Below are 12,506 nucleotides of genomic sequence, written 5' to 3' on the forward strand. Positions count from 1 at the left end.
ATGAGTTCAAAACCAATAGAAATACAGCAAAAGAGGCAAAACAATTCAAAAATAACTGTCTTGCAACCAAAAATGCTAGGTCGAGTACTTCATTAACAGATGAGACAAAAGAAAAAATAATTCAATATTTTGAAGACGATGAAGTAAGTAGAGCTATGCCTGGCCAAAAAGATTATGTATCTGTAAAAAAAGATGGAAAGCGTCAAGCAATCCAAAAACGATTAATGATGACTACTTTGAAAGAAGCGTATACACGCTTCAAGGAAATTAACGAAAATATTAAGGTAGGTTTTTCCTCATTTGCAAGCCTTCGTCCAAGGCAATGCAAGCTTCTATCCAATTCAGGAACACATAATGTTTGTGTGTGCACAACACACGAAAATATTAACCTAATCTTACATAGTTTGAAAAGAATCAATTTATCAAAGGATATTAAAATGTTAACTGGTAGTCTTTTGTGTGAAAATACAACATCAAATTGCTATCTACGATCTTGTTCGGATTGTCCAGATTCTTCATCATTGGAAAATACTTTATTCGCTGAGTTTGAAGAAAATTATATTGATCAGTTATCATTTGAGCAATGGGTGACCATGGATAGGTGTGACCTAGAAACTATTGTAAAACCTGTAGATGAGTTTGTGTCATTTTTTTGCTTGAAATTAGAAAGTTTAATTCCTCACGACTTTATTAAAACAGAGCAATCCCGCTTTTTAAAAAATACGAAAAATACATTACAAGATGGTGAATTTTTAGTCATTTGTGATTTTTCTGAAAACTATAGCTTTGTATTGCAAGATGAAGTGCAGTCCCATCACTGGAACGTACAACAAGCTACAATTCATCCATTCGTTATTTATTTCAATGGAAGTACGCAAATTGAACATTTTAGTTTTATTGTAATTTCCGAAGATTTAAGACACGACTCAGTATCTGTAAATTTGTTCATTGCCAAAATGATTAACTTTTTACGCGTTGATAAGGATAAAGCAATCAGAAAGATATATTTCATGTCTGATGGAGCAGCATCGCAGTACAAAAACCGTAAGAATTTTTCGAGCCTTTGTCAATTTAAATCAAAGTACGGAATTGATGCAGAATGGCATTTCTTTGCTACGTCACATGGGAAAGGTCCTTGTGATGCTATTGGAGGAACCATAAAGCGCATGGCCACAAGAGCAAGTTTAGCCAAAGAACGTGAGCATCCAATTAAAACTGCAAAAGAACTATTTGATTGGGCGAATCGCAGAAAAGAAGAAGATTTAACAAAATTATCATTTTGTTTTACTACTACTGAAGAGTACGAATTAACGGCATCAGAGCTCAGCGAGCAATATAATAACGCGAAAACGATCCAAGGAACCCAAACATTTCACTGTTTCATTCCATTGTCAGAAAATAAAATTAAAGCAAAACTATACTCGAACTGTACTGATAATGATGCAAAAGTGTTCGATATTGTAAAAAAATTGAATAACAATAAATAAATAAATAAGTATTAATAAAATGTTTTCATGATCTCATAACGCATACCCAAATCCAAAACTTTTAAAGTTTATATATAACATTTAGAAAGTCATCGATCATACTCTAAAAAAAAATATCCTGGTAAAAAAAAATTTATTTTCGTGTAATCTGTTAATTCATTTTAATTTATACATATATACATATACATATAATATTTATACATATACATAATATTTATACATATAATATACATAATACTAATGAATACATGAAAACGACTTGTTTAATTCACGCAAGGCCCTTAACAAAAAATTCAGCAACAAACTGCGGTCCTAAAAAATATTAACAATGAAAAAAAAAAAAAAAAATTTCACTAAGTGTCAAATTTATGAAATATTTGAAATATCATAACTTTTTTGTTTATTGGCTTACCATCACCAAATTTTTATGGTAGATAGCTAATATAATGGACCGTTTTCCCTCAAAAAAATACGTTGGTATTCCGATAGGGTTTTGAGATATTTGAGTTTTTGTGACAAAAATGATGTTTTTAATGCAAAAAAAATTTTTTTTTACTGTGTGTATTTTTTTTGGAATCTTTATTTAGTTGTCTAACTTTGTTTCTTTAGTTGTCTAACAATCGAACGAACCGTTTTTGCTGTGCAGCTTTTTGAATATTTTTGAACCATTTTCACATACACCCTTTTGAAAAGTTAGTCGTGTCTCAACTTGAAGATTTGATATCGGAAAATGACGATTTAGATGGAACTGGAAAACTGTGCAAAGTTTCAGCTCAATAGAAAAAAATGAATTAAAAAAATTACCAAATTTTGGTGCTGTTGCTTGGAATCACTTTTTAGTCTAGTTGTTTTTACTATTGGAGTTGTGCATGGAAAAATTACTCATTACATATGTTAAAATTCAAAAAATGCCTGGCATGCTGTGAAAATTTCATTTCAATCCGTCAATGAATAACTGCGAACCAGCCTACCTAAGTTGACCATTTTGTATGCAAGATTGGAAAAGTTGAAAATGTATTGTCCAAACCTGAATATTTTAATTATTAGTCCAAAACAAGAAAAAATCGAAAATAAAAGTCCATAGTAGTTCAATATGGCATAAAATATGTCAAATATATGATTTCAGCTATTTTAAAGAGAGTTTGAGGTTTTGTCCGACATTTGTTCTAGATCGAACCACTGTGCACTGCTTCAATGGAGGATTTGAGGGCGTTGGCTAACATCTGGGTAAGAGATGCCATTAGCTCTTCGTTAGCCATCTTGATTTTCGCGAGACCGAAACGAACGCGTTACTCTCGACCGGAAAACTTGCCTCTAAATCCCACTTCTGACACCAAAATGTTGGGTATTTCGAGATCTTGGGATAGAGTAGGCTATCGCGATTACATTTAGTACTCTTTATTCAAAAAACAAGTAATTAAACGGACTTTAAAACGAATTTAAAACTTTCTCGAGGAAATAGCGGTTTATCTCATTGAATGTCTTGTAATATACTGAACGGCAGTGTTGCCAGACTACTTTAAAGCAAAAGTAAGTTATATAAAAAAGATTGCATACATAACAGGATTGATCGAAGTTTAAATAGACAATTCTCCGGTACATCAACCACCCTTTCGTTGCACACAATCTGGAATCGAATTCTCTTTTTTCTAGGAGAAGTTTCTTCAATGGACTGCCTTCGTTGTGGAGCCTTTCAATGTCAGTTTGGACCTTCACATAATCTCGTCTAGCAAATCTAACCACACCGGCACTTGTGGGAAATCACGAGGTTCTTCAAAGTTTTTTTTTCTATCTTTATTAACGAGATTTTTAGCCCTGGGATAGTTCATCTCGGGACCAACGGCTTTACTTCCCTTCCGAAGGAAGTCGTCACTGAATGTTTTTTTTAGTGACTATCTCGGGGATAAGATTTGATCCCAGGTCCTCGGCGTGAGAGGCGTGTGTTCTAACCACTACACCAGGTCCGTCCCCCTTCTTCAAAGTTCTCGATGAACGACTCGACCGTTTCGAGTGACGACTCTAACAACGAAAGACGTGCCACAAACCTTTGTTGCAATCTTTTGTCCTTCTTGGTGGCCATTTCGATACGGAATCACTATCCGAGTGACTATTTCAACGATATGCACGCGCAACGGCTCGTGAGTACACCGACTCGTGGAACTATTTTTTCCGATCGCGATCGCGGGCACGCACTGAACAGCACACAACGATCACACTAGGGTAATCTACAGGGTTGTTTTTTCATGAACGTTCATTAGATTGGATATTAGTGTGGGATACAAATTAGATTCTCGCTCCAGTCCACTTTTTGGATTGCATTTAGGTCCCATAACAACTGTGTAGAATTTCAGCTCGATCGGTGAAACTATATTTTAGCGCCAGCCGTTCAAATTTTGTATGAGATTTACTATGGGAAACTTACTTTTGCAAAGAAAAATCGCCACAGGTCGAAAAAAATCTGAACGCAGACCTCGTTATGTATTGTTAAGATGAAGAACATTGCCGAAGACCGCAATACAATCTGACTCTTGTGGAAAAAGTTAGGGGTAGTCGGGGCGGTTTGGCCAATGGGGTGGAATGAGCACCCCTTGAAAACTGCATAAATACTTAAAAATTTCATCTGAAATAGCATGCAATCCCAAAGCTGACGATGAAATGAAGCAATAAACATGTTATAACTCAGTGTTCAAAACTCAAAGAAAATTAAATAAATTATGTTCGAAAAAACTGCCCATTTTGCCCCGAATGGCTCGTTTAAATTTCATCATTTCAGAATGATGATGTTTGACTGTTAAAATGTTCTTAAAAAATATATCTTCTTGCACGGAATGTTTATAAATACTAATAACTTTCAAGTGTAGAAACAACATAATTGAATTTTTAGATTACGTGAGATTATTTTGCAATCAAAAATGGGGTGCTCATATCACCCCATCAGTAAAAAATCGACTCGAAAAATGACAAATTTTGAAAAATCAATCATTTATCCGTGAACTTTATAAGACAAAAGAAATCGTGCGGATCTAGTGTATTCATCTAAAAATTGTAGGAAATCATGCAAACATTCGTAAAATTAATAATATTTTCAGCAATTTTATCGACTTTTCCTTAAGGTGGCCAAACTGCCCACTTTCCCCTATTCAATGCAAACCTACTGGCAAGGTGACGTTGATTAACACGTAAAGAAATAACAATAATAACAAAATTGGGCAAAATTTCCGAATAGTCTATGCTTAGTAACATTTTTATTTTGATTTTTGCAATGTTTTTTTTTTTTGATCGACAAAGCAGCAGTGAATTTTTTCAGATATGTTGATAAAGCAGATTTTGTTCTGCTGTGTAAACATTGCTAAATATTATAAACTTAATTACATTCACTTTTAGTCAACTAAATTATAGTTGAATTTTGACGTTTGACGTATGTAAATTCAATAAAAAATATAGTTGTTAACAACCATCAACCATATTTAAAGATATCTCTAAATTAACCTTAAAATATAGTTTACTTGACCGGAAAAATATTACGAACACTATATTTTTTTCTCCGTGTAAGTTGTTGGGCATGCCAATGAAAATGTCGAGTTTATGCGTTTTAGTATTGTTATTACGTTAAACTCTGGAACAACATTTTGATTCAAATGCCGAACACTGTGTTAATTCTGCCTCATATTCCGAACATTTTGATTCGAATTCCGAACAGCACGAATAAATTGTATTCAAATGAATAATTTCGCTTACAAATTTGTCTGAGCTAGTATTACTGACCTCGAACTCTCAAAGTTCAAAATATTTATATTTAACCCGTATAGGCCTGAGCAGTGAATAAATTATCACCCAACACGCAGCAACAAAGACATTGTCATCTCCTATTCCTGTTGCAACAATTTTATTCCGCAACATCAGTTTATCATCACTTGAACAGAATATGACAAAGATCGATCACTACGTGCGCAGCGATTTTCTGGACTTCGCATTGCAATTTTCTAGAACTTTTCCTGTGTTGGTAAACATTGGCACATTATCGAACAGAATGCATACAACAAATTTGGTTTTATGTTTGAAATAACTGATTATTCGCAAGTTGAAAAGGTTGCAACAATGTTGTACGATGTGATTGTCATGACAATTTTGCTTTTGATTGTATCCCTATCCGCAAAAAGTATGGATAAACGGGTTGTGAGCAAGCTTGCTTTGTTGTTTATGTTTCGTCTCCTTTGTTGACAATTTGATTCACTGGGCCTGAGTGAAAGAAAAATTATTAAAACCCTCACCACTCAGCGAGTACTTAACGGATTTAAATTATTTTTTGTCAGTTTACTGGCACACATAGGGTAACCAATATATTTTGGACCCCTTGGGCCGTTTTCCTACAGTGTTGTGGACTTTGTCGCCAAACGATAAAAAATGCCGAGGGTCCAAAATATATACTTTGAGGGTCCAAAATGTATTGGTGTGTCCAAAATAATGAAAAACAGTGCAGTTGTTTTTGACGTTTTTTAGATCCTACATGATCGTATGGACATTTTTATCTCGTAGAGGAAGTTTTCCTTTATATGTTGGCATGTTATTTGACTTGGTTACTCTGTGCAATTGATAAATTGAGGCAAAAAATTAAAATCACTTCCTTAGGGGGTCCAAAATACGACCGTTACCCTATCTAGTTTCTAAAAGTGGCTAAAGGATTTCGGGAATGTTCATGTGTCCGGAGTTATTCAGGTGGGTTACTGGGTCAGGCCGGCTGAAAAGGGTGCTGTACTTCTGAGCCCCTGGATGTAGGCAAATTTCAAGTTACAGATAATTTCCTGAATCGACTATTGACCCTTGAAATAAACATTTTGGGTCCCTAGGATGCCTCAAATTTACGACAATGTGGCCAATTTGTATCTAAACATATGTGTCAAACCCATGGGAACGTATTTCAGTAAATTATTATGTTTGATCTCTACTGTTAGAGGATTGAAACGGTTTAGTATCCAACAAATCTATTGCCGGTTTTTTAGGGCATTAAACCCAAGTGGCCACATCCAGTACATTCTAAACGATAGATAGAAAGAAAAACATTATAAATGAAGAGGTAAGCCTTCATTTATAATGTTTTTCTTTCTATCTTTATTAACGAGATTTTTAGCCCAGGGCTAGTTCATCTCGGGACCAACGGCTTTACTTCCCTTCCGAAGAAAGTCGTCACTGAATTTTTTTTTAGTGACTATCTCGGGGATAAGATTTGATCCCAGGTCCTCGGCGTGAGAGGCGTGTGTTTTAACCACTACACCAGGTCCGTCCCCCTTCATTTGTAATGTTGAATATCTGATCTTTATGATTTATGCAAATTGAAATGAGACAACTTGGCGTGTCCCAAAAAATAGCCCTTTTTTACCCGACCTGACCCAGTGACCCACCAGAATATCTCCGACCACATGAACATTCTCGAGATCTCTTGGCCACTTTTAGGAACTAAATATGTGGGCCAGTATACTGACAAAACATAATTTAAATCCGTTAAGTATTCGCTGAGGGGCGAGGGTTTTAGTATTTTTGCTTTCACTCAGGCATATACGGGTTAAATTTTTAAAAAATGACTTGCAATGGACTGCTATTTCCTGGTAATTTGATGACATATTTCAGTGAAACATTTCAAACAAACCATTATACAAAAATGGTATGCTGTAACAGATGGCGCAGCTGAAAATTTTACCAGTTTATTGTGATTCCATATTAAAATTTTGTTACAAATTTCGTAAAAGAGATCAACTTTGCTCATAACCCACAAATGCCATTGAAACACCATTTGCGAAAAAAATCACACCATCTTTCACGTTGATCAAACCCTACTGATCAATTTCATCAGATATTAGCGGACTTTGGGGCAAGTGTGCCATAGGGGCAAGTGTGCCATAGGGGCAAGTGTGCCATAGGGGCAAGTGTGCCACCCCTGCTTTTTATTAAAACTACAATATTTATTTCCTCTTTGAGCTTAACAATATGTTCCCTTATAGTTCACAATACACTGATCAAAATATGATGAAAATTGCTCAATTTTCACGTATTTACATCGACTTGTGCAAAGACAACCAAATTTGAGTGGATTTTTATAAGATTTCGTTGTTTCTAAATAGCATGGTGAAAGGTAAATTATTAACAGATTTTTCTAACGTACTGTACATCGTGAAACTATTCAAATGTGTAAGTTATTGTGGCATTTGACCGAAAATAGTATTTAGTTTTACATACGAAATCCAGTTTGGTTGAAATGTATACTTATTGGGGCAAGTGTGCCACCTATCTGGTAAACAAAACTTGTTGGAGTGAAATTTATAAAAATGTAAAAATCATCAACAAAAACATCATAATAAACCAAAATGAGGCACCAGTAGTAGTTTCTGAAGTATAGTAGGGGAATAACTGACAAGTTTGCCCCCTAGAGTGATTTTTTCTCAAAATATTCGATAATAACATGTTTTGCGGCTTATTAAGTACCGTTTTACATATCTACATCAATAGTTTACCGTTATTTAGTGCTGATCTAGTTTAATATTATACATATTCACCGTAATATAAGGGCAATATACATATTGTATTGATTGGAGATAAAAATAACCATATTAGTTATTTAAATTGAGTAATAGGGAGTTACGCATGTTTTGAATCTTGTTATAAATCATCCCCTTATTACGGTAAACTTTTTTTTTTTTTAATTATCGATTAGCGTCTGCTTTGAAAGTCATATTAACAGGAAATGAAGAAAATTTCATTAGAAAAAGAATTACATGCAATGTTCATTCGGTGGCCGTCTTGCCCCATATGGGTGGCACACTTGCCCCATAGTGGCGAAAAATAAGTTATTTTGGATGATATTTTAGAAGCTCCAAAACTAATACTTTTTAAATTATTTTCCTTTTAAATGCCACAGTGGTTATGAAAAGATGTGAAACTATCCTCATGAGGCTAAATTGGTGGATGTTATAAGCTTTAGGCAAAGTTTGAGAACAATTTGCTTAAGGTGGCACACTTGCCCCATATTCCGCTACGGCTCCAATAACAGAACCACTTGCTCCTCAAGCTGTGAGTTCCCTAGAATGTAAGCCAAATGCGACATGTGTTCAGCGATGCGTACATAACCAATAACTTAGACAAACACACACAAACTTTGGCTTTAGTATTAATATCAGCGAGAGAGTAATCGAGTAGGCCGTTCCTTTTTATTGTTTCATAAAGGAAGTTGACCACGTGTTCTACGCGTATTTTGGAACTGAAGTTCGGACGCAAGGCGAATTCATCGAGTTGAAAACATCAAGATGGATGCTGATTCATCGGAAAATGAAGGTAATTTCAATATAGATCTCTATCATTCAAAGAAGACAGCATTTCATCTTTCAGAGATTGCACGTTTGGAACAGTCGCTGGAGGAAAATAACGCGAAATTGGAGGAACAAAACGTCAGTTTTGAAAACGATCTCAAACAGTATTACTCGCTGAAGGCTCAAGAAACGATTGTGGAGTTGAAGTTTGAAAGCTGGAAGCAACTTTACCGCAAGCAGGAATCAGAACTTGCCGAAAAGCAAGCAAAAATGCGTGACGTCAAGTTGAACATTTGGCGCGATAGAGAAGAATTCTGCGAGTATGCTTCCAGTTTTTCGAAAGAGTTTTCCATGGAGAAAAGTTTGAACCGGTTGAGAAGAGCAGCGAACGATGAAGACAGTCCCATTGCGAAAGAGGAGAAATTTGATTTCAAAACTCGATTAGAAATGGATGCTCATTTGATCAAAATGGCGGAAGTTGAAGGTGAAATTGCTATTCTTAGACGGAGGGAAGCCGAATTGGAGAAGGCAGAGCGGGAGTTGTCTCCGGATGAGGATACTGTTAAGCGATTGCAGACAGCGGTAAGCAACTCTGTTAGCAGTCTAGAGGAGATCGAAGCGCAAATCAAGGCATTTGATGATAGAAGTGAAGATTCGATTGACGAGGCAACAAATGATAAAGAAGTTAAGTCAATTCTAAAAAGACCATCATTCATGGCCAAGGAAATCGAGCGGAAACAAGTGCGTTTCGAATAAATTATAAACGGAAGATTTTTTTTGTTTTGATCCTCTATTAGTATGATTAACTCGCGTCCATCCAGCAAAAGGAAAAAAAAAAATAAAATTGATGCCATTTTGTCAATTTTTTAAAGATTGTCTTTGTTTTAGCTCGAGTGGAATTTGGATGTTTAATTTGTGAGGGTCCTTCGAAGTGTTTGAAATAACCACCGCACAGTGGGACGGATTGGGGTTTTAGGAGGAAAGATGGAACTCACGCCTTCAATTGCGATTTTACGTAAAAATGATGTTCTACAAAGTTGTTCCTATTAAAAAAGCATTTTTTTGGTCGGAACGAAAATTAGGGTGGCCCTTTGTAAATGAAGATAATCATCAAAACTTTTTTATTTTAAGGAATATTGATATAGTTTGTTCTACAAAGTTGAAGATCGGAAAAATTTAAGCTGATTCAAGAAAAAAAAGCTTTTTTTTAGCTCAAAAGTTGACCGTGTTAGAGCATTTTTCTTTTTGTGTTTTATTTTTTTTTTAGATTTCTTGGCAAAGTTGTTTTTCCTTTATCTTTAGAGCCGAATGAAACGCATATTTTGAGGCCTGTACAATTTTGCCGGAGAATTGTTATAAACATTTTTCATAAAAAAACAAAGTACTTTCACATGTGGAATTTGAGTAAATAAAAAGTTTTTTTTTTCATGAAAATAATTATCTTTCGGCTTTAAATCTGATTAAAAAAGTGTTTGTTTCATACTCTTATATAGGTACTTCAGAATAGAGTCAAAGGAATTCAGCAATAAAAATAAGGAGAAAAGTATTTTGAAAATATCTTCTAAATTTATCTCACGGTTGTTTTCCTGGCATGGCTCCTCCCAAACTTCCGAACACTTCTGTTTTGGGATTTTCCAGGCTCTTTGGGAAACATTCTGATTGGAAGTAAAGAATGCTTAATTACCGTTAATCCGTTAACAACTTGGTTGACCACCGTTGGACACATATCATATCTGAAACGGTATATTATTAGACTGACTTTCCAGCCTAGATTAAGGAGAATAAATATATGCATTATTTGACCACCCTAACGCCACCCAACAATTGGAGGCTTTCTTTTTGCTTTTTATCTATTATATAACATTTTTAGTCAGTAATATATCTCCCGTTGAACTGAGCGGCCGCAATATCGTTGTAAATCCGAACGTGTTTAAAAGATCCTCTCACAATTCTGTAGACAGGATCGATTTTGTTACGGGATCGCGGTTAGCATTTGAGCATGCGTGACTAAGTTAATCGTGGGCGCGAAAAGCAATTTTAGAATCGGTAAGACTTTCGGTGTGATGAGCGAGACCGAAAGGGTGTAAGAAGAAATTTCTAAGAGCGTGGCCGAAAGTGTGGTTGGCGTGCCTAATAGCCAGGAGGAGGCTGGAGGCAGTATATCAGGCCAGACAAGTTTGCCGCGAAGTGGTGCTAAAGAAGAATCCGATTCTGAAAGTGAGCTATTTCGATCCCCAATCGGTTCACGGCGTCTCAGTTTTGAAGAACTGTTGCATAAGGATCCGCGTTACAAAATGCGAACAATGGATGACGCCGCGATGAAACAATTGATCGCTGCCCTTACTGGTATTGCTCAGGGAAGCGCTCAGCGTCGGTTTGATGTGCGCAGGCGTTGCAGAATTCGCTCTCATTTGAGAATTAAGCACGATCAAAGCAAGCAAAGAAAAACATACCATCTGTTGCGGTCCACGATCGTCATTGTATCGCAAGGTGTAACAAGTCTGATAAATGGAAGCAGCGAGCGAGAGCCCCAACGAGAGAGTGATGATAAAATCCATTTTTCTCGCTTGTTTACCGTTGGGGATAGGAGTTTTTCTTTACTGGCACGATAAACAATCCACGAACTTCCAATAACAACAGTATCCCCCAGGCTTGGAGCATGTTTAGAGGGGTTTTATCATGCACTACTATCCCCCCAATCTGATCAAACTTGTAGCAGTATACGATAAACAGTCTCTCATAATGTGCAGCATGTTATGATAGTTACAGAGAGCGATACGTGAGAGATTCTCTCAATTTTCTCAGGATTCAATCCCTGGATGTGCGTGATGTGAAGGATCTAGTAGTGCAATTTGATCTCGATATAACCACTACACCGACAGCTGAACAATGGGTTGATTCTATTGTGAAGGCGGCAGCTCTATACCAGGGTAACGACGAATGGAAGCTCCAATGTGGAATCTTGAACCTAAATGGCGCGGCCAAGCTATGGTTCACTGGAGTGGCTGTGAACACGTGGGATGAATTTAAAACAGCTTTGATTCGCGATTTTCCTACGTCCGTTGACGCTGTCGGGATTCATCATGCGATGATTAACCGAAAGAAATTGCCACACGAAAGCCTGGAGACTTACTTCTATAGTCATGTCGCATTAGGTAGAAAGGGGAAGTTAGCTGATGAGGCCATAATCAAATACATTGCTCTGGGCTTGGAAGGGAGATTCGGAACCATAACCCAAGTGAGTACACTGCCAGAATTGCTCAAGCAGCTAAAATGGTTGGCAGAGGTTCGAGATCTAAAACCTACCGAGGGGCATGTGCGTCCTTCCATCTTGAAATCTGCCAAGTCCTCTGGAGCGCTGAGTGCCAATATCAAGTGCTATCGTTGCAACGGCGAAGGTCATGTGGCTGCCAATTGTAGTGTGAAGAGTACCGGGAAATCTCACGCAAACTTTGAGTGCTATCGGTGTAATCAGAAGGGTCATATCGCGAAAAACTGCAGTAAAACCAGGTCCGTCCCACTCGGGCTCAGATTGGGTACCACTTCTAGTACTGCATTTGGTCCCTCGGTAGTGCAAAAGGTACCCAAGTTTGACAGATCGCAGTACACTTTGAACGGCATTCTAGATTACCTTATGAGCCATAAAATGTTGGGCAACTGCAAGGGACATGGGGGTCTTTAATTTGTCTTTGGTAAAACTACTCCGAAACCGTTTTCTCGA

General features: G+C 36.6%; 1 protein-coding gene across 1 annotated transcript; it reads left to right on the plus strand.

Moving 5' to 3' along the window:
- Positions 1-8,481: 8,481 nt before the first annotated feature.
- LOC110674591 lies at positions 8,482-9,550 on the plus strand. Its single transcript, XM_021838701.1, has 2 exons — positions 8,482-8,810; positions 8,865-9,550. Exons 1-2 carry the CDS (start codon positions 8,783-8,785, stop codon positions 9,539-9,541), a joined length of 705 nt encoding a protein of 234 aa, XP_021694393.1. The 5' UTR covers positions 8,482-8,782; the 3' UTR covers positions 9,542-9,550.
- The last annotated feature ends 2,956 nt before the right edge of the window (positions 9,551-12,506 follow it).

The sequence above is a fragment of the Aedes aegypti genome, chromosome 1 (assembly GCF_002204515.2).
Source record: "Aedes aegypti strain LVP_AGWG chromosome 1, AaegL5.0 Primary Assembly, whole genome shotgun sequence".
Classification (NCBI taxonomy): Eukaryota; Metazoa; Arthropoda; class Insecta; order Diptera; family Culicidae; genus Aedes; species Aedes aegypti.

What these genes read in the sequence shown, in the direction of transcription:
- LOC110674591 (XM_021838701.1), top strand. Translation starts at nt 8,783, where the DNA reads ATGGATGCTGATTCATCGGAAAATGAAG. An exon ending in TGATTCATCGGAAAATGAAG is followed by an intron (nt 8,811 to 8,864) that starts GTAATTTCAATA and finishes TTCATCTTTCAG; the next exon opens with AGATTGCACGTTTGGAACAG.